We start from the raw sequence: 20,831 nt of genomic DNA, 5'->3' as shown, positions 1-20,831 counted from the left end.
AAGCCAAAAAACTGACCCCGTGGCCTCAGCTGTCGTTCATTCTGCCCCTCGACTCCAACGACCAACGACATTGAAACGTTGAACATTGACATATCTTCTGGTCACTTGTCTTCTTGTTCAGAGGACTGTTCATTGCTGCGGTTTCGATCTCATACTGTTCTCTGTCACCGGCCGAAGATGCTGAGAGTCCCCTCTCGTCAGAAGCCTACTGGGGCCCAGGCTGTTACCAAAGCCGTGATTTTGGTAAGATCAGCGAATTCGACTTGACAGAAGAAACTCGACTGAACGTAAAACAGGTTGGAGGTCCTTCGCGAGGAACACGTTTCAGACCACTGAGTCTTGATGTCCCAAAGGTAGGTCCTGGTTCAGTCTGAGACTCAACTGTGAACTGACGAAAATCACCTGTAGCCTCTCTTCGATGTTGCGGGCCACCCGATCATCTGGCACTGTCTGAAGGCTGTCTCCAAAGTCCCAGATATCAAAGAGGTCATTCTCATTGGTTACTACGAAGAAAATGTCTTTCGTGACTTCATCAAAGACTCGTCGAGAGAATTCCCTCAGTTCAAGATTCAGTATCTGCGCGAGTACCAGGCCCTCGGCACTGCTGGTGGTCTGTACCACTTCCGTGATGCTATCTTGAAGGGCAAGCCCGACAGATTCTTTGTGCTGAATTCGGATGTCTGCTGCTCCTTTCCCCTCGAGGCCATGTTGAAACTCTTCGAAGAGAAGGACGCTGAGGCAGTCATTCTTGGCACTCGGATCAGCAACGACGCCGCCACCAATTTTGGCTGCATTGTCTCCGATGCTCACACAAAGCGAGTCCTTCACTACGTTGAAAAGCCAGAGAGCCACATTTCCAACCTGATCAACTGTGGTGTATACCTCTTCGCCACCGATGCCATCTTCCCTTCCATCAAGAGTGCCATCAAGCGTAAGACCGAACGCCCCCGGATGATCTCATACCCTTCCTCAGAGAACCTCGACTCGTCCTTCATGGCCGACCCCGATGAAGATGGAGAGAAAAACGAGGTCATGCGTCTTGAGCAGGACATTCTACCTGATCTAGCCGACAGCAACCGCTTTTTCGTCCACGAAACCAAGGATTTCTGGCGTCAGATCAAGACGGCTGGTTCTGCAGTCCCGGCCAATGCCCTATACCTGCAGAAAGCTTTCCAGTCTCAGTCAGAAGAGATTGCCACCCCATCCGCCACCATTGTACCTCCAGTCTTCATCCACCCCACCGCCCAGGTAGATCCCACGGCGAAGTTGGGGCCAAATGTCTCCATCGGTCCCAAGGCCATCATTGGCGCAGGCGCACGTGTCAAAGAGGCCATTGTCCTCGACGAGGCCGAAATCAAGCACGATGCCTGTGTTCTCTATGCAATCATCGGATGGAACAGTCGTGTCGGAGCTTGGGCTAGAGTGGAGGGCACGGCCACGCCAGTCACCAACCACAGCACCACCATCATCAAGAACGGGGTCAAAGTCCAGAGCATCACTATTCTTGGCAAGGAATGTGGTGTGGGAGATGAAGTTCGGGTTCAAAACTGCATCTGCCTGCCATACAAGGAGTTGAAGCGTGATGTTGCCAACGAGGTCATCATGTAGTCTCGTTTCGATTTTGATCAGGCAGGACATTCAGGACGAATAGAGGACGGTGCAGAAGCAGATGTTTTTTTGCGGGAGGAGCAGGCCATAGAGAAAAGAACCAGATTGTGTTATTAGGAATGCTCCAACAGGCCAAAGGGCGTTATGATAGCATGATGGGTTTCAAACGTGGAGTAATGTACGAGTGGTTCAGGCATTTGATCTCCTCCCGCATGATTGGTCCTCATTCTCCCGTCACGCAATCCGCCTGAAGCTGAGGTAATAGAAGCCGTCACGGCCGGTCAAACCAAATCAGGCGTACCCAAAGGTTATATAAACATTCTTGACGTCTGTCCTCCTCTCTGCTTGTTCTCCTCTCGTCTCCTAAAGCGTCTGCAAGTATGGAAACACAGATCTCGAGCCACGGCAGAGTCGCTCGCGAGCAATGTGGGTCTGGGCAGCAAGGCAGCCTGTGGGCCTGAACTACTTCGTCAGCACCTACTACTGTGTACATTAGGTAGGTAAGGCTTCTTTGCCTATGGAACGCGATTGTCAAAAACCCCCATCAGAACGGGACAGATATTAATGGCTGTCTATCCGTCCCATTTGACGTCCCTGAGACGGTCTCGTTGCCAGAAACCAAACGAACAAGGTGGCAAGTTCTGAGCCTTGGCGGATGAATGTTGGTCCGGCTTTCACCTCGGAAGGATACAAATACCCGACAAGGGAAGCTCCTGTCGGATTTTGACTGTTGCCTTAATATTAATAGGAACAAGCTGACATCTTTTTTAAGACCTGTGAGCCATTCTTCACACGGTTGAAACCCCGTTGATTGAATCGACTTTCCTGGCACAGTTTTGATTGCGACGCGTTGAAAGAACAACAGGGCAAAGCAAAAATGGTGGCCACTCTCACTGTTCCCGACCGATACGGGTGAGTTCAAAGAGCTTCCCTCGGCTTTTTTTTTTGCGGGTTTCGGAGGGGCAAGCTGACAGGACCTCTCCTCGCAAAAGCTATGTCGTCCTCATCGCTCTAGGGGCGATCCCAGTCCTCTGCTACGCCCAAGGCATGGCGGTGACCTTCCTGCGCAAGCCGGCTGGCGTGCCTTACCCAAACGCCTACGCGTCGGCAGAGAAGGTCAAAGAGAGCCAAGCCGCGTACAAATTCAACTGCGCCCAGAGAGCGCACGCCAATCTGCTCGAGAACATGCCCCAGACAATCGCCTACATGTTGTTCGCGGGCTTGGAGTATCCCACGGCCACGGCCGCATTGGGGGCTGCCTGGCTGGCGTTTCGGATCGTCTACGCGATCGGCTATGTCAAGGGCACGAAGAAGGATGGCAAGGGCAGGTTGTCCGGAAGTCTCTTTTGGTTGATGCAAGGTGGACTCTGGAGTTTGTGCGTGTCTACAGCATTGAAATTGCTTTGAGGTAGACACGTTGGTATTGGGGAGGGTAGGGTCATCGGAGATGTTCAGGACTGTACTATATAAAGTGCAAGACAAGTCGTGCGTGTCTTTCCAGTGCTGAAGCTGGCTGCGTCTTCCGGGGAGAGGAGCCGCTGAGCTCAATGCATTGATGATGGCTTAAAGTGTGACTCTCTTTCTTCCCACCTAACAGGAGCTCCTAGAACAACCAAGTATACTAGAAGTCCTGTACATACTCGTATTACAAACGCACAACCTTGACTGTTTGTGGGCTAAGTGCTTGTGAGACGAAGCTAAGAGTCAAAGACCACTCGGTTCTCGTAGGAGGGATTCGCGTATTATTATTATTATTGTCCCTCTTTGGCTCTCTCGTTGCCCCTCGTCATCATCAACGGTACGAGTCATTAAGGCACACGACCCCACACTAAGTGAGTCATTTTTCAGCATGTTTTATTTGTGACACTTTTGATCCAGGATTTCAATTGCGCTCGTCTCGACAGGTATAAATCCCCAATCACTGATCCCCCAAAACCTCGTTGAACTCTTCATCATGGCAGACGCAACCGAGTCTGTTACCCAAGACACCGCCAACCTGCACCTCGACGAGGTCACCGGTGAGAGGGTCTCCAAGTCCGAGTTGAAGAAGAGACAGAAGCAAAGACAACTGGAAGAGAAGAAGAAGGAAAAGGCCGCCGCTGCCCCGCTCCAAGTCGAAAAGAAAGCCATGAAGGCAGAACTCGACGAGAGCAATCTCAACCCGAACCAGTACTTTGAAATCAGAAGTGGTCGCATCAACCGGCTGCGGGAGACCAAGGACCCCAACCCGTACCCTCACAAGTTCCTGGTCAACACGGACCTGGGCAAGTTTGTCGAGGAATATGCCTCCCTCAAGCCCGGCGAGCAGAAGAAAGAGGTGGAGATACGTGTCGCGGGGAGAGTCTACGTCAAGCGATCCGCAGGGGCCAAGCTGGTCTTCTACGACATCAGGAGCGGCGGCACCAAGGTCCAGATAATGTGTCAGGCCCAAGAAGCCGCCGGCGACGTCTCCTTCGAGGCCCAGCACGAGCACTTACGGAGAGGGGACATCATCGGCGTCATCGGATACCCCGGACGGACGTCACCCAAGAACCGTCCCAACGAGGGCGAACTCTCCGTGTTTGCTCGTCAAGTCATCCTCCTCACACCCTGCCTGCACCAGATCCCCTCGGAACATTTCGGTCTCCAGGATGTCGAAACCCGCTTCCGCCAGCGCTACCTCGACCTCATCATGAATGAGAAGTCGCGCAACATCCTCCTCACCCGTGCCAAGATCGTCTCGTACGTGCGTCGCTACTTCGACTCCAATGGGTTCGTCGAAGTGGAAACGCCTATGATGAACTCCATTGCTGGGGGTGCCACGGCCAAGCCGTTCAAGACACACATCAACGAGTACCAGACGGACATGTTTATGCGTATCGCACCGGAGCTGTACCTCAAGATGCTGGTCGTGGGAGGTATCGACCGAGTATATGAGCTGGGGAAGCAATTCCGCAACGAAGGCGCCGACCTGACGCACAACCCGGAGTTTACCACGTGCGAATTCTACGAGGCGTACGCCGACGTCTACGATGTGATGGACCGCACCGAGGAACTCGTCTCGGGGCTCGTCAAGGAAGTCACTGGAGGCCACCAAACGACCTTCCACACACAGAATGGAGAGGTCTACGAAGTCAACTGGTCCCGGCCGTGGAAGCGCATCGACATGATCCCGGCCCTCGAGGAAGCCACGGGCGAAAAGTTTCCGCCGGGCGACCAACTCCACACGGCCGAGACCAACGAATTCCTCAAGCGCGTCCTCAAGAAGTGCAACGTGACGTGCCCGCCCCCCGAGACCAATGCGCGCATGCTCGACAAGCTGGTCGGCGAGTTCATCGAGGAGAAGTGCATCGACCCGACCTTCATCATGGGCCACCCGCAGATCATGTCGCCGCTGGCCAAGTACCACCGCTCGTCGCCGGGCATCTGCGAGCGCTTCGAGGCGTTTGTGTGCAAGAAGGAGATTGTCAACGCGTACACCGAGTTGAACGACCCGTTCGAGCAGCGGCTGCGCTTCGAGGAGCAGGCCCGCCAAAAGGCCCAGGGCGACGACGAGGCCCAGATGATCGACGAGAACTTTTGCACCTCGCTCGAGTTCGGCCTTCCGCCCACCGGCGGCTGGGGCATGGGCATCGACAGGCTCGTCATGTTCCTCACCGACAATTACACCATCCGCGAGGTCCTGGCCTTCCCCTTTATGAAGGAGGAGAAGACCCCCGCCGGCGGCAAGGAGACTGCGGCGGTCCACGAGGTCGTCGCGACCAGACCGGCCCCTTAGCTTGAATCTGTTGGAATGTTTCTGTTGCTGGTGGTGCTGGAAGTGCTGATGCCGGTGCTGGTATTAGCGCTGTTGCTAAGAAGTCGTGTTTGACGCGTTTGACGAGCTCATGAGAACCCCCCTCTTTCGTGCCCCGCCTCCTCACAGGGGTTTTCATCTTGAACTGTGTCCGAGGGGTGGCTGGTATATGTACGCGTTGATGGTGATGCTGATGCCCGCAAACTAAGAGATACACCTCAAATCACTTGCTTACTTGCTTACTTACTCTCATACACGCACGCACGTGCGAGAAGACAAGACAAGAGCCCAAGAAAAGAGAGAGAAAAAAAAAAGATAGAAAACCTGCGCGCGCGCATACAAAGTATGTGTGTATGTATGTAGAAGAATGGTCGTCCTTCTTCCTTACTTGACGAAGAATGATAAAGTTTTTGTGGTGTCCCGATACCATCAATCTGCAATCCCGATTCAGGGCCAGACAAACGGACGGACGGACAGACAGACAGTGGCTTAGACTACCCACCTACAGTAGTATGCATGTATGTATGCACGAACATCGCTTGTGCTTTGGGGCCCATCAATTAATTAGGACCCTCCTCCTCCTCCGCTCACTTGGTGACTCACTAGTGAAATGACTGCCAGTCACCCGGTTAGGAGGAGACCTTATCAGAGCTAGCTTTTCATTACCATATCCTCTTGGCCACCATCTCGTACCGTCTGACTTTGTCGAAGCTCTCGACCCCGGTCCCCCTTTCCTTGTTCTTTTTGTCCTTTTCCTCCCTCTCGCGCAGCGCCTTGAGCCCGGCCGGATCGTCCTCGTAGATCCACCGGCGTTTATCGTCGTCGACTTCGACGACGCCCCAACCCCCGACGCGCCGGCCGCCGTCGACGTGGTAGATCGGGTTCTTCTCACGCAGCTTCATCGACCGGTAGCGGGACCGCGCAAAGGCGAGGAGGAGCATGCCCAACACGAGCTTGCAGGCCAGGAGGATCAGGAAGAACAGGAGGAATAACAGTATGGTGGTCATGTGTGTGACGACGCTGGAGCTGGTGATGGCCGCGGGAATGGCTCTGATAATGTCGTCGACGGTTTTGGAAATCGCCGTGCTCGTGGTCATGGGCATGTTTGAGCGGGCCGCAGAGTAATGCTCGTGGATGCTGGCCAGGCTTGTTGACGAGCTTGGCGAGCTCGACGGAACCCATGCGGCCATGAACATCTGGTATGTTTGCACTGTGGCTCGAATCAAGAGACAGCTCAAAGGGATGACCGGCAAGCCCAACCGCTTGGTCAGGTTCTGGTCGCCGAAAGCGTTTGTGTAATAGTCCTTGGCCAAAACATCCAGAAATCGGTCGTATATGGCAGGACGGGTGTTGTTAAACTTGTTGATATAAGCATGTTTGAGCCAGTCTACCAACATCTCAGACCCTAGGACGGCCAAAAAAGGACCGAGCACCTGACTGACAGCTGGAGCGTACGATGTTATCGTATTGACTGCAGCTGGTAACAGAGTGAACGATTTTGGAAGGGTCGAGCTCACCGATTTCGGCGGAAGAGCGCTGATGAAAGGAAGGCTGCTATTCGTAGTCAGGGGAGGCGCCGCTGCCACCGCACTCGATGCTCTGACAAAAGCGTTCAATCCTGCGCTTAATCCTCCCGTCTCCACGATGTTGCGGGAAGCAATAATGACCAGCATGTGCCAAAGTTGGAAGCGTTCGACGACATCAGCACAAGTCAGTTGAAAAAGGTTCTCCTTCTCAAATTTTTTGAAGACGGTGGATTTGATCTCCACAAACTGATTTGACAACAATAACGTGATGAGAGCGTTCGAGTATGAGTTGACAGCCACGTTGAGCGTGATGACTTGATAGAACAGAGCTGTAGAGTGAATGACTGTGTAAACGAGTGCCAGCACGAACAACCAGAATGGCCGTAGAACTTTGCTGTGGCCATCTGGCTTGCGTTCGAGCGCCTCCTTGGAGAACAAACATTCGAGGACATCTTGCCCTATTGCAGAGAACAGCCGATCGCAGACTTCCAGGAGGTTGTAGATGACATATAGCTTGATGGCAGCCTGACCACGAATCCAATGGTACATCCGGCTGGCATCAAGCCTCAGAAGAATAAGGCATGTGCAAATGATCAGCAGGCCCTTGAGCATGTCCGCTTTGTCATCAGGAAGCAACGCCGATGGCACCGACTTTGTCCTCTGATGCTGCTTCCCTTGCCTGCGATTGTGTGCTGCAATAGAATGAGCAGCTTTGCCTTCACCCGCGTCAGAACCTGAGGCTTTACGTGAAGAGGTTGGAACAAGACTGCTCCTTCGTCTTCTCCACATTCTTCCAGTCCCGTTGTACACAAAACTGGCGACAAAGTGCACTTCACTCATGAAGTTAATGCACCAAGATTTGACCAGAATGTAGAACGATTTGAGGAGTCTGAGTGGAAGGATCGTGAACGTATAGAGCCATGAATCGAGACACGCAAGAGTGCCGAACCATAGGACACTCTCGAGGTACATAGGAAGCAGCAAAAAGTTCATAAGTCTCTCGACCTTGACTCGTGAAGACTCGTACGGAAAGTCGCTGTTGGCAGACCTATGGATATACAGTTGGGAGGGTCGCTGTGATGATAATTCGAGCTGGAGATAGGTTGGAATTGACAAAGGTGGCAATGGAATTGATGTCGGCATTGGGGACGCAAGAGGTCGCCCGGAAGACGAATGCCTTCTCCCGGTGGTTCCATCAATTTTTGCCCCGGTCTCGGGAATCTTAAGAGTTGGTCGTGAGCCAATTCTATCGTGCCGTTGAGGAGACAGGGGGCTCTTGAGGGCACTAGGAGTAGATAGAGTCCTCTGTAGGGGATTAGGTCTGAGTAAAGGACTGCCTGTAGATTGCAGTAGTTGGTTGCTAGTCTCGATGGTGAGGTTACGACTTCGTCTTATCTCGGACGTTTCAGATTGCCTAGATGTGCCGGTTGCTGCCTTCGGAGTGGAAATAAAGACATCATCATGAGGAGACTCTGGAGCTTTGTCGGCTGCGGGGAAGGCTGTGTAAAGGTTCAGCTCATCGTTTGAGACAGGTGCTGTTATTTGTGAATCGCCAGGACAAGTAGGAAGAGAGTCCCCCGTGGTCGGTAGGTTGTGCATGTCATCTGGCAACAATTTGTATCCTCTTGGTCCATTTTCTTCGACCTCGATTCCATTTGAGCCTTCCGCAGCATGCCCCAGCACCGATTGGTCTGCTTTTGTAGGGGAAGCAAGCGAACAATCCCGGTCTGTCGTCGAACCATTTGGTATCGTTTTTATAGATGTAGCCACTCCCATGACATGGTCGTGATCTCTGTCCAAGATCCCTTTTGTAGTATTCTCAACTCCATTCCGCGTCACATGCCCGTTACTCCGACCCTCATCCGCTTGCAGTAGTGTATTGTCCACCTCGGATAAACGGTTGTCCTGCGTCGGCGGCATCCCATTCTGGGCATTCGTTCGATCTGTTGGGGAATGAACTAGCGGTAGGGTGTCATGAACATTAGGAGGTGTAAGCGGTTGTCGCCCGGCGAAATGATAGTGGTCACTATTCACCACGGCTGTAATCGTTGGCCCTTCCATGATGAACAGGGGAAGGAGACGTGACGGATACAAAGCCGGCCATGCTGCGGTGCCCTTGAAAAGAAAGGTGACTAATAGTCTAGGCTGGTCGCAAGCACGGCGAGTTCAATGTCTTAAGTTGCCATCACGACGTCTCGATGGTAGTTGGTGTGAGTCGAGAAACACCCAATTCAGTCCTCCTACGGAAAGGAAGAAGTCGCCAAATAATACTGTCACTTTTAAGTCCGTGGTATTTCCGAGACGACGACCACACGTGGCTTGTGGTTTGTGGCTGGCGGCTTGCGGCTGGCGGATCGTGGCGGCGTGGCTGCGTGGCTCCTGCACAGCGGCACAACCGTCCAGGTGACGCTGTTGATGATCATCTTAAAACCCGCTGTTTCTTGCAACATCTGTAACGACTTGCCAACTTTTGTAATCTGCTGCGATCACCACTACTCCCGAAGAAAAGTGACAGTGCTCATTCCTACATTACACCTTCAGAGGCTGGTGGAGCATTCAGTGGGCTTGAGGATCGCAGTTGTTGGTGTTTTCAATCACAACTTCTTTCAGTCAGGGCGGTACAACGTCAGCTCTGGCCATCTTTGCCCTTCCTCTCTGAGTCCATGTGCAAGATGATTCTTGCTGCACAGTGCTGATTTCCTATAACTTCGTTCGACGAATATGTGCAAAACGTCATACCTCTCTGACGAAGGCTTTGGCAATAGTTCAATCTGATGGATCAAGAACAGTTCAGCGGTTGGAGTCCACCACGAGACGATCTGGATGGACTGATCACAGGGTATGATGTATCTACTACTATACCAGAGGTTGACAGGGCCGTCTGGAGTGAACAGGGCACTGCAGCGTCCCCTTCTCACCCATCACGCTATCTCGAGCCTTCCTCGCCGGGACCAGTCAGATCACCGCTCCAACAGCCTACCAATACGATTTCCAGCTCTAGACCACCCCCTCAGCGAAGGATAGCTTCTTCAAGCCAGATACCTAGCTTAGGCTATGGAGATCCACCCCCACAAGTCTCCTTCGAGCCTCCTCTTCGATCGATCTTTGTATCGGGACCGCCTACTGCATCAGTCTCTGCGAACACGGCGCTAGCGTCCTTGAGCGCTGCAGTGTCCTCGAGCAATTCAGGCTCACTAGCTGCCTTGACAAGCGCTGGTGGAAGTCGGCGTACTAATATAAAGGCAGGAGACACCACGCCTTCCGCCTCGCCCGCTGGCTCCAGCAATCGACATCCTCTGCTTAATACTGAGAAAGATGTGGATGACCCCACAACAAGTGCAGTCACCAGCAGTTTCGACCCTGACCCTGTGAACACCTCCACGACCCTTGCACGCTTATTCATAACAAGCGATGGATCGAGTCCTGGTCCCACGTCCAGAGTCCACTCCCACCTCCGAACCATATCCAGTACCAGCAGAGGTCTCGGTGACACGGCGACACTCACAGGGCATCTCTTCCGTCATGGCTTCGAGGAAGGTCGTCATTCAGACATCACTGTGCATGCTTTTGGTCAGAGTTATAGACTTCACAAACTGCTTCTCGATCGTGTGCCTTACTTTTCGTCGGCATTCTCTGGTTCTTGGGCAGAGAGTACGGCGCGAGAGATGACAATTCCTTGCGAAGATCTCGACCCAAGTATCAGTAGAAACGCTTTTGAGCTTGCACTCAAGAGAATCTATGGTACACAATTTCCTGTGCAGGAAGAGAAAGAAGCAATTGGGCTCTTCGCTACGGCATGCTGGCTTGATATGGCTGACTTGGTCGAGTCCTGTGTCGACTCGATCCTTCGACAGATGCAGCCAGCTACCCTTCACAATTTGATCAAACTAGTGACCAACAATTACTACGGGAAAGCTGGTGATCGTATCCTGGCTTCAGCGAAGGCAATGCTTTGCAAAGAGGGTTGGGAGATGCCTTACGAGTACTGGGACGAAATCCCGGCTGAAATCATCCGCGAGATCGTTGGCGGGGACCCGTTCTTCGTACCAGGCGAGTGGGAAAGGTGGTACCTCGCCTTGAAGCTATTGAATCGCCGCCTGAAGGCTAAGGCCATCGAAGGAGGGCTGGTGTCTCCGAGTGGTCGATATCTTTATCCAAAACCAACAAGCCTACGTTTTTTTGCCGTGAGATTCGATGCGCCTTACAGAATAACTGGACACAACCGGTACGTTTCCGAAAAGGACGAGGCCTGGGTCGCCCTGTACACATCGCCAGAAATAGCACCTCTGCTTGTGCTCCTGGACGAAGGAATCCATTATGTTCATCTTCGCTTCGAACAATTACAGCAGATTCGGACGCAGAAAGACATCCTTGGAGTTCCGGTACTGCCGGAGAAGGTCATAAGTGATGCTTTATGGATGTCAATGGAACTTCGACAGAAGGTCCTCAATGCCCGGGAGACTGACGAGACGCTCGGACTAAGCGAAGTAGCCGAAGACTTTGATGAAGCGGAAGAACAGGCTGAACAAGCATTGGACCAGAAAGGAAAGTCCCGAGACGATGGGCCAGCCAGCACAACCGAAGTTCCCGCAGAGATGGAGTCTGGCTCCTGGGATGGTAACGGCAAACCTCGAAAATTCTGGATTCCGACTAACGACGTCTCCTGCGTGATGGGAGGCACCCGCGAAGCCTGTGTAGCTGCTAACTCTACGAGCGTTGCAGAGTGGAGCACGCATGCAGCCAGGTTATCAGCAAGCCTCGAACCCACTGATGTCGCATGGGCTCTCGACTTCACAAGTGGCAATGTAATCGACAGCGGCAGACCTCCGTCCAGAGGCTATTCGCCAACATCAACGCCACGTTTCAGCTACTATCCTCCATTTCGATTTTCAGCCGAGTTCCCGAGTCCCCGGACACTGAAAGAGAAGAAACGGGTCTATTCACACACTGTTTGGTATGCGGGAAGCCTGTGGAACCTCTATATCCAACGCGTCAATAACTCGAAGGTCCAGCAATTGGGCATATACTTGCACAGAGCCAAGGATAAAGATCCGTGCGAGGATCCACTTGCACTGTGGATATCTTCGACGGTGGACGATCGCATCGGACAGCTGGAGCGGGAGATGCTGCTTCGGAAGACGGAACAGAGAAACCGCAGTTGGCACGTCAATGAGCCAGTTCGAGGGTCAGCAGCAGAGCAGGAGGATGCATCAGCCGAGTCGACACAAGAATATGATATTCCGAATCCACCGATGGCGGAAGGCGAAAGGGTGACATTTCGACGGCGAACAGCAAAGCCGGTCCAGAAGATTTCACAAAACCCTGAAAGTGGGGGAAAGCTGTCCAATGACTCTTCTCCCGCCGATGGCCTGATGTTAGATTCGGATGAGGAGGATGCAGAGTTGTTGCGGACGAACAGGAAATACAATGTTTCTGCTATGCCACCTTACATGGATGGACGTCCGACAATACGAACATACTTTAAGATCTATTCACCGAGCAAGGGGGGGCGGCTTTTGAGCATTTATGAGAGCGCGCCAGACAAGTTCGATGTCAGTAAGAGTTGGGGCTGGAAGAGCAGCCAGATGCAACTCGACGACGGGATTGGCGGATGTGACACGACGAAGTCTAGTAAAGACGGAAAATTGAGGTATATGGTCGTCATTGGCAACATATAAGGCACCTGCCAGCGTTTGCATCTCAAGCATTCGAGTTATATCAAGATTATGATTATGGATTTCAACAAGCAAAGAAGCGTCTTACAAGCGGCGACAAGGAGGGAACGTTAGCACCCACTTAAGTATTCAATACACAAACAATACTACATCGTGAGACGCGGTTCACCTCTCTGTATGCTGTTCCATGGTATCTCTTCGTTGCAGTGCATGAGTCCACAGGGATGGATATGACCAAGTGCAAGACGGTCATGAACAACTGTGCACAGGCCTGGCCTGGCGGGGCACGGGAGAGAATTTCTCGCCACGGGTCTAGTTGAGGGAGGGCTATCATCTATGATTGCGCACTTTCCGCTGCGAGTCAACCACATGGAAGACGTATGTCTTTGGAAGCTTCACTCAAGCTAGGGACCTGTGGGAGAGCAGATGCGCCGGAAGCAATCAAGACTGATATGATAATCTCAACCAAACATCTCCACCTCATCTGATGTCAATGCCAGGAGAAAGGCAAAGTGCTAGCCGTTTCAATCCTCCAACATCTCGACTCTACATTGCTGAGACGCCCGCAACGCTGATTTCCCAAGAATGAAACTTTCCATTACCTGTTGTCTCCCCAGAACTTGTCAGAAGTCGCGCACACTACACGCTTAGATCAGAGTTCAAGTCCGATCACGAGGCTGACAAAGATATCTGGCGTCTGGCCATGGCCAACAGCCTCGGCGGAATATACAGCGGCAAGGACATTCTGTGAAAAGGACATTGCATCACTGTACAGGTCGAAAAAAAGCACGTCCCACTCGGCTTGGGACATTCTGTGGCCAAGGTTTTTCCCTCGCTTGTCTTTCCAGTTGAAGAGGCCGATATCCACCACCGTTTTGACTACCAGGCCGGTGTCTCCAATCGGGGCGTCAGCCACCATCAAGCTGGAGTCTGGAAGATCTTGGAATCGAGAGTAGACCTGTGCGGAGATGCTGCCGATCGCGTTGGTCAGAGCATTGTCCAACTGCAACGTGGCGAGAGCGCCAGAGTGAACAGCGCTGTAGAAGATCATGCCGATCTGTCCTCCAGCTTGGATGTTGTATGTTTGCCCGATGGTTGTGAGCACCAATCCTGTACCCAGGGTATCAACCGTTGGTGACTCCTGTCCCACGGGCATGGTGTCGGCTAGCTCAAGGCAGGGCACATCAGATGAAGTAGATTGACATTGAAGTACCCTGTTGAAGGTCGGCATAAAGTCTTTGATGGCATCGTCGATGTCGACTGCGACCTGTGAGGAGACGGCCATGGAGTTTCCTGTGGCGAGCACGCCATTTTCCGCCCCAGCCACGCTCAGTGTTTCGCACCCAATATTATCAAACTCTTGACCGGAGTCAGAGCCCAGGCCTTTAGCAAGGTTTCCACAGATACTCGAGACGGATCCATCCGGGATCCGATCAAAGGCCAGGTGGAAGTCACCAAATTGTGACCCCGGAGGGTTGGAGTGGGAGATGCGCCAGCAGCCGAAGCTTCGAGCTCTGCAGTCGTTCTGTGCGCGGGCGAAGAAACTCCCAAGAGATCCCAAGAGGAAAATGGAGTTGAAGACCTGAGAGCCGCGGGATAACATGACTGTTTGTATCGCAGCAGATGAAAAGGATGATTCCGTGGGAGAGGACTTGTTCGGTGGTGTCAGAAGGCGGTTGTGCCCGGTGCGTACTAAAAGGTCAGCAGGAATAACTGTCGAGTGACAAGTGACAGAACCCAATGCCGCACCACAACGTCTTTATACCCGTTTCTGCCATCTAGTGCTTATAGAGTCGGACAAAGACAATGCTACATAAGGTCGAGTTTGCGGTGAGTTTTCAAGCCTCACTGGAGCCTGGAAGACTATTGAATCATACCATCGACGTCCACAAAATGGAGTTTGGGAGGGCCAAAACTATCCCATCAGCAGTCGGGCAGACCCTTTTTGAGTGCTTTTTCGTGCCAGTTTGAAGCGTTCAGCTTATGGGGGCGCTTCATGAACCTTGGCCGGGTGAGAGAGCCAATCCCGATACGAGAAATCATGCTCGGTGGTATAGTAACCAGGCCAGGCGGATACCCCACTGCTGTATATGGAAGTTTTTGCGTCGAACCTCAACCTATGGTAGCTAGGAGGAGGAGGGGGAGGAGCTAGGTAAGGAAGGCTTACCGAGATCATTCGACCTACCGAGCACTGTGAGCATAATCAAAATTGGTATTGGAGATCATCGACATCGTGGAGAGTGGACTGGAAGGAGAGTTGAGAGGTAGACGAGGGAGAGGGTGATAGTGAGGTTGAAGTACGAGGTATGACGTGTGGAATGCCATGACTGAGGATGTCCTTTTGGGCAGGCGCGGAGCGGGCCTTCCACACGTGAGCTGTTACCCGCCAAGAGTTTTGACCCGAGGGGCTGGACGTAGTTCGCAGCTCGACAGGTGTCCCGGCGGAAGTGGATAAGGTCAGTGCGATGAGGGTGTGGAGGGAAGGTGCACAATATTGTACCTCGTACTCACCGTACTCACTACGGCGCCATGTGCAAGTACGACATAAAGCGAGGGAGATACTCGGTCTTGACTTACGGTCGAAGTCGAGTGCCAAGGACCCCGTCAAGCAAATAAAGAGGGGATTCCGGTGGACTTGGCTCTGCGACCACAGTCAGCGTACATGTTCATTATTCAGCACCCTGGTGTCTCCGTACTGCGCAGCCCACCAAAAAGAGCCTGTTTTCGGAAAAGCTCACACTGATCGGCTACGTCAAGGCTACACAGGAGCACCCTTTAGAGGTCCCAAGGGTGGGTGAAGTGCTTGATATCCGCCATACTCTTCCTTTGGCGCTCTCTCTCGTTACTTTTTTCTAGACCCTGGCGATCCCGTCCGAGAAAAATACGAGAATAGTTGTAAAAGCTTCTAGGTCAACAAGTACGATGTTCTTTTGATGGTGCCATCTGTCCATGTCATTGTGACGCCGGTGCCACTTTACTCAGGCTGCGGACAATGCTGATTGGTAGATTCGGCACTTGATTTCAAAGCTCACTTGAGCCTGTGGAAGAAACTCTCCTAGACTTCAGATAGAGTCAAAGAGGCGTAGAGAGAACTCTGAAGTTCCCCAGCATCGACATATAAAACCATATCGACGCACACGGTTCATCAGTTCTCCTTCTTGCATTCCATCATACCTTTAAGTCTCGCACATTCACAACGCCTGTTCAAGACCAGCCATCCCTGTCTCATCAACATCCCAACACACTCACCAAGCCAGCATAGAATTTACCCCCTGTCGCATCCTCCCTCACAATGGATTCTCACGATGCAAAGCCTCTTATCATCAACAAGGGAACCCCGGGGATTTCCTACTTCACCCCCGCTCAATCGCCTCCTTCAGGAACAGCCAAGGATCCTCAGTCTGATGGCAGTGCAATCCCAAAGCTCTTCCAACCCCTGACCATTCGTGGAGTTACTTTCCAGAACCGCATTTTCCTCTCGCCGATGTGCCAGTATTCCGCTCAGAATGGCTACCTGACTGACTGGCACTTGACTCACCTTGGTGGCATGATCCAGCGAGGACCTGGCCTCACATTCATCGAAGCAACATCGGTCACTCCTGAAGGTCGAATCACTCCAGAAGACAGTGGGCTTTGGGAAGATGGTCAAATGGGCCCTTTGAAGAGAATCGTCGAGTTTGCGCACAGTCAGAGTCAGAAGATCGGGATCCAGCTGGGCCACGCAGGTCGTAAGGCCAGCACCGTTGCTCCTTGGCTGAGTCGAGGTGACACTGCCCAGAAGGAAGCTGGCGGCTGGCCTACAGATACGCTTGCCCCGAGCGCCATTGCTTTCCAGGACACCTATCCCAATCCCAATGCTCTTACGCTTGAGGGAATCGAAAGAATCAAGAACGCATTTGTGGACGCTGTCAAGAGATCCCTCCAAGTTGGATTTGATGTCATTGAGATCCACGGTGCCCACGGCTATCTCATTCACTCGTTCCTGAGCCCAGTCAGCAACAAGCGAACCGATCAGTATGGCGGATCCTTCGAAAACCGGACACGTCTGGCTCGAGAACTCGTTGAGGCAACAAGGGCCGTCATTCCCAAGGACATGCCTCTCTTCTTCCGGATCAGCGCCGACGACTGGCTTAAGGGTCAAGACGAATTCCCAGAGAGCTGGACAGTTGAGGACACAGCCAAGCTGGCTCCAATTTTGGCCGAATTGGGCGTGGATTTTCTCGATACCAGCTCAGGCGGCATCCACCCTGCTCAAAAAATTGTCGGCGGACCGGGATACCAAGCTCCGTTTGCACTGACAGTGAAGAAAGCAGTGGGGGATTCTCTGCTTGTTGGAACTGTTGGATCCATCACAACGGGTACTCTGGCACAGGAACTTCTAGACCAAGGCCTGGACGCCGCTTTTGTTGGACGGTATTTCCAGAAGAACCCCGGCCTGGTTTGGACTTTCGCAGAGGATCTTGGTGTTGAGATCCACGTTGCAAACCAGATCTCATGGGGCTTCCACGGCAGGGCGGGTGGAAAAGGCAAGCACGAGACCAAAGCAACTCGGTAAAGCAGAATGGCGGTTCCTTGAAGCGAAAGTACCTAGGTTGTGTCTACAGTTGTTCTCGGGGAAGTAGAAGGGAGAAATCTGTCAGTAAGACGGATATCTTTCGTTTTAAATATAGAATCCAAGTCCATTCCTACATGTACCATTACGAACTCCAGCAGGAACTGCGGAGATTGTTTGCCAACCAGAGCTAGAAAATGATGCAACCCCAACGCTCGAACTACTGCACCTAAATGAACGGGCACACGGGTTCCTGCATGAAAACGATCGCCCAGGGGAATCGGAGGGCGAATCAGCTGAGTTCACAGGTCAGGAGAGTGTGTTTGGGGTTGCTGGACAGGGGCGTAGGATTGGCAGGAGGCTAGCCACATCGAGGGCCCCTAGATGCCTAGCGCAGTTTGATGTTTTGGAGGCCAAGCAGGGCGGGTAAGCAAGGCCCCAGGCTCACATTGGCACCGAGGCTTGCAAGTTGCAACAGCTCCTGTTCCATTAAGCATTCCGGTAGTAGGTCTGCCGCACCCTCTCCCCATCTACAACAACTCTTCGTCCTATTCACCGACCCGCCCTTCACTTCAGATTTCCTGATTCAAGCCATTCCTTAGCATTGTCGTATCAAGTCTCTCGTTCAGAATTCACGTCCTTATTTCTCGGCTCTTTTTGTGTCATTGTTCTCCTGTTCCGCGCTCGACCCACGTTCGTTCTTTGTGCTATTCCGAGCCTTCCCCCTTGTCTCGTCCTTGCTGTACGCTTTGTCCACCTTGACGGACGACAAGCAAAATCAGCAGGCGGTCAATTCTCCCTGACGCCTCTCATCTCTTTTGCTCAATCGTGACACGGCTCCCTCCTCTACGGCGGAAGTCAGTCCGTGAATATTGAGACGAGGTGGTTTCCGTCACTGCTTTGATGAACGGGCGCACTCGACAGCGATGCAATAAACACACTACAAAACAAAGGGTTCAATCTCTGAGGCAATTGAGCTGGGCTCTTGTTACACCTGGCCTTCGGCTGCACCGCGTCGGAGACAGCAACGTACAACAGCCTCAGAAACAGGCATACAATCACTCGTGTTCGGCTGCCCCCTTTCACGAACTATTGATAAGCCGCTGCCAGGTCGCAGCGCTTTGGACGATCTTTACACAATACACATACCACATTCACCATGGGGTGTTGCGGAGGCGAACGAGAAAAGTTCGGGAATCTGAGCGCTGAGCAGAAATGGGATTACATTGTACGCATATCCGATGTGGGAGAAGCCTGCATGGACTAACACATCACAGAACCTTGATGACTTCAAATCTTCCTCATGCTGGACTCCTTTTGCCTACGGCTACCTTATTTTGATGCTTATTGTCTCGATATCTGTCTACGCCGTCGATACATTCACCGCTATCAACCTCCTCGCCTTTGACAGATGGGCTGGTCAGATTAAACCCGAGATTCCACTCAACATCTCTCGATGGATATTTGCTGGATGTATCATTCTATCGTTTGTTCTACTCATCTACCGATGGATACGTGCAGTCAGAGTCATGCGACAAGGCGGAATTGCAAAAAGCTACTTGGACCCATTGGCAGTCCGAATTCAGTCGATGCGATGGGGAAAAGCAAGAGGTTGGAAGCGTTTCTTGGTCTTTGCCGAGTTGACAAAGAGTCGAAAAGGAGCCGACTACGTTGCCCTGTTTGCATATTTCTCTTTCGAAGCTTGGCTTCGTATTGTCTTTGCAGAAGGACCACGGCAAGTGGTCAACGCCATCACACTGTATTCAGTGTTGAGGCTCAAGTTGGTCCCAGAGGGCGAGCATGCTCCATCCGATGGTCACTCTCCGGTTGTCCAATTCTTTGTCAATGTTGGAATTCTGGCCGATTCCAATCACTTGCAGGCCGTTATTCTATTCGGCATGCTGTGGACCTTGGTGATCTGGGTCATTTCCGTCATTGGTCTGATCATTTCAGTCATTCTCTATCTCGTTTTTCTTTGGCACCACATTCCAACTGAGGATGGGGGTCTAACAGGCTACTGCCGTAACAAGATTAATCGACGGATGGAGAGGGTTGTCAAGATCAAGGTTGACAAAGCACTCAAGAAAGAGAATGCACTGCGGGCTCGAGCAGAAGCCAGGGCGGCGCGCGAAGGAACGGATATAAAGAAACAACCAACCTTGCCAAATATCCTAGGCGCCGATTCGGACTCACTTCCTCCACTGTCACGGCAAACCACAATGACAACCCTCCCAGAATACTCCTCGCGCCCGGCCACAAGCAGGGGCAGTGACGACGCCGTTCCAACCCTACCCGATATTGCTCCTCGTCCTCCGATGCCTACTCGTACCGTTACTCATGGATCGGCAGCGTCGTGGTCAAGCTACACCTCGAACGCTCCATTGATGAGCTCGGCGGCGGACATGGGGTTTGCGGCTGATCGAGTTCAGACTCCAGCGTCCGATACGAACAGTCCATGGTACGGTAGACCAGCACCAAACCGTAGCATATCGAACCTTTCGCAGCCTCCACAACGGTCTATCAGTCCTGCACTTCCACGACCGGGTACAGCACAGAGTGATAGGAATGGTCCTGGCGCGTACCAAATGGATTCTCTCCCACGACCAGGAACCAGCATGTCCAACAATGGACGTCCCAGATATCCGTTGGAAAATAGCAGCGCTCTCCCCTACCCAGACGATAGAAGCTCAACGCCATCGAGCAAGCCACCATCATGGTCAGGACCAACCTTCGACCACCAAATTGACGCCTCGGGTCGCCGTACGCCTGGAGGTGCCATTGGACCATCATTCCCTGTTATTCCAGAGGAGAGGGGGCGACAATCACCCTTGCCAGGACCTCAATTCCGATCACACACTCCCAATCAAGGACCCCCAGAAACATTCTTCGCACCAAACGGTGGAGGTCCGATCAGAACTGTGACACCAACCGGAGGCCCAACATTGCCTCGATTACAGCCCTCAAGCTCTGCCGGTTATATTCCCTACTCCGCGGAGCGATCCATGACCCCAATGTCTTCAATTCCTCCCAGTGCCACCATTCGTAGTGTCACCGAGCCAACCAGGACATACACCCCTTTTACATCACAGCCGGGCTTTCCCAGTGGTGCACGGGAGAGGCCAATTCCACAGAGACAGGGAAGCCAGGGAGTAGATGACATATTGGACCATTATTGAGGGGTTGACCCTTCTGAGAATGGAGGCGGCTTCTTTGCTCGCGGTGACGAAACAGTAACGATGATTAATAGCTAGATCCTGTAACACAAAATGGCACATTTTTGCTTAACTAGTTTCTTCCAGGCCTCGCAATGGGGCAGGGGAAGTGGTCTGATGATAGACTCCTCATCAAGTGACATTGCCAACTTTGCTTGCCCAGGTAATGTGTCTTTCGAAGTCTCCGATTGGTCAATGCTCAATGCTGATTTTGGTGTACGTCAAATATTAATTCAGACTTTCCTATTGTACCATACAGAGTGCCAGACAGTCCCAAAGCATCGCCATGCTGCCTGGGTCTGCTTTCTCAAAGACTCTTCGTGAAGTCGCACCGGGCTTGTCGAAGAGGTTCTTCGAATGCAGCGGTCGTAATCATGCTGCCCAGCTTAGCAAGCTTCAACCCAAATCCGCGTGTACCTCGACAGTACAACCATCGTCGGCGAGGATCAGCCAGACCCGGAACTTGAGCGCGCGCTGTGGTGC

General features: G+C 52.5%; 8 protein-coding genes across 8 annotated transcripts; 6 read left to right on the top strand and 2 right to left on the bottom strand.

Moving 5' to 3' along the window:
* Nucleotides 1-177: 177 nt before the first annotated feature.
* On the top strand, nucleotides 178-1,608 carry AYO21_08305 (hypothetical protein; the record flags this gene model as incomplete). The annotated part of the gene is made up of 3 exons (XM_022658250.1): nucleotides 178-243; nucleotides 297-353; nucleotides 409-1,608. The coding sequence occupies 3 exons, from the start codon at nucleotides 178-180 to the stop codon at nucleotides 1,606-1,608; spliced, it is 1,323 nt and encodes a 440-aa protein (XP_022509403.1).
* Nucleotides 1,609-2,485: 877 nt separating this feature from the next.
* Nucleotides 2,486-3,015, top strand: AYO21_08304 (hypothetical protein; the record flags this gene model as incomplete). The annotated part of the gene is made up of 2 exons (XM_022658249.1): nucleotides 2,486-2,520; nucleotides 2,601-3,015. The coding sequence occupies 2 exons, from the start codon at nucleotides 2,486-2,488 to the stop codon at nucleotides 3,013-3,015; spliced, it is 450 nt and encodes a 149-aa protein (XP_022509402.1).
* Nucleotides 3,016-3,562: 547 nt separating this feature from the next.
* Nucleotides 3,563-5,365, top strand: AYO21_08303 (hypothetical protein; the record flags this gene model as incomplete). The annotated part of the gene is made up of 1 exon (XM_022658248.1): nucleotides 3,563-5,365. One exon carries the CDS (start codon nucleotides 3,563-3,565, stop codon nucleotides 5,363-5,365), a length of 1,803 nt encoding a protein of 600 aa, XP_022509401.1.
* A 680-nt stretch (nucleotides 5,366-6,045) lies between these two features.
* Nucleotides 6,046-8,970, bottom strand: AYO21_08302 (hypothetical protein; the record flags this gene model as incomplete). Its single annotated transcript, XM_022658247.1, has 1 exon — nucleotides 6,046-8,970. One exon carries the CDS (start codon nucleotides 8,968-8,970, stop codon nucleotides 6,046-6,048), a length of 2,925 nt encoding a protein of 974 aa, XP_022509400.1.
* A 713-nt stretch (nucleotides 8,971-9,683) lies between these two features.
* Nucleotides 9,684-12,587, top strand: AYO21_08301 (hypothetical protein; the record flags this gene model as incomplete). Its single annotated transcript, XM_022658246.1, has 1 exon — nucleotides 9,684-12,587. The coding sequence occupies one exon, from the start codon at nucleotides 9,684-9,686 to the stop codon at nucleotides 12,585-12,587; it is 2,904 nt and encodes a 967-aa protein (XP_022509399.1).
* A 649-nt stretch (nucleotides 12,588-13,236) lies between these two features.
* AYO21_08300 (hypothetical protein) lies at nucleotides 13,237-14,187 on the bottom strand (the record flags this gene model as incomplete). Its single annotated transcript, XM_022658245.1, has 1 exon — nucleotides 13,237-14,187. One exon carries the CDS (start codon nucleotides 14,185-14,187, stop codon nucleotides 13,237-13,239), a length of 951 nt encoding a protein of 316 aa, XP_022509398.1.
* Nucleotides 14,188-15,876: 1,689 nt separating this feature from the next.
* On the top strand, nucleotides 15,877-17,139 carry AYO21_08299 (hypothetical protein; the record flags this gene model as incomplete). The annotated part of the gene is made up of 1 exon (XM_022658244.1): nucleotides 15,877-17,139. The coding sequence occupies one exon, from the start codon at nucleotides 15,877-15,879 to the stop codon at nucleotides 17,137-17,139; it is 1,263 nt and encodes a 420-aa protein (XP_022509397.1).
* A 1,156-nt stretch (nucleotides 17,140-18,295) lies between these two features.
* On the top strand, nucleotides 18,296-20,312 carry AYO21_08298 (hypothetical protein; the record flags this gene model as incomplete). The annotated part of the gene is made up of 2 exons (XM_022658243.1): nucleotides 18,296-18,364; nucleotides 18,414-20,312. 2 exons carry the CDS (start codon nucleotides 18,296-18,298, stop codon nucleotides 20,310-20,312), a joined length of 1,968 nt encoding a protein of 655 aa, XP_022509396.1.
* Nucleotides 20,313-20,831: the final 519 nt, after the last annotated feature.

Source organism: Fonsecaea monophora (genome assembly GCF_001642475.1).
Source record: "Fonsecaea monophora strain CBS 269.37 chromosome Unknown Scaff71, whole genome shotgun sequence".
Lineage (NCBI taxonomy): Eukaryota > Fungi > Ascomycota > Eurotiomycetes > Chaetothyriales > Herpotrichiellaceae > Fonsecaea > Fonsecaea monophora.
The sequence above is the reverse complement of the archived record's forward strand: the minus strand, read 5'-3'. Positions and strand labels throughout refer to the sequence as shown.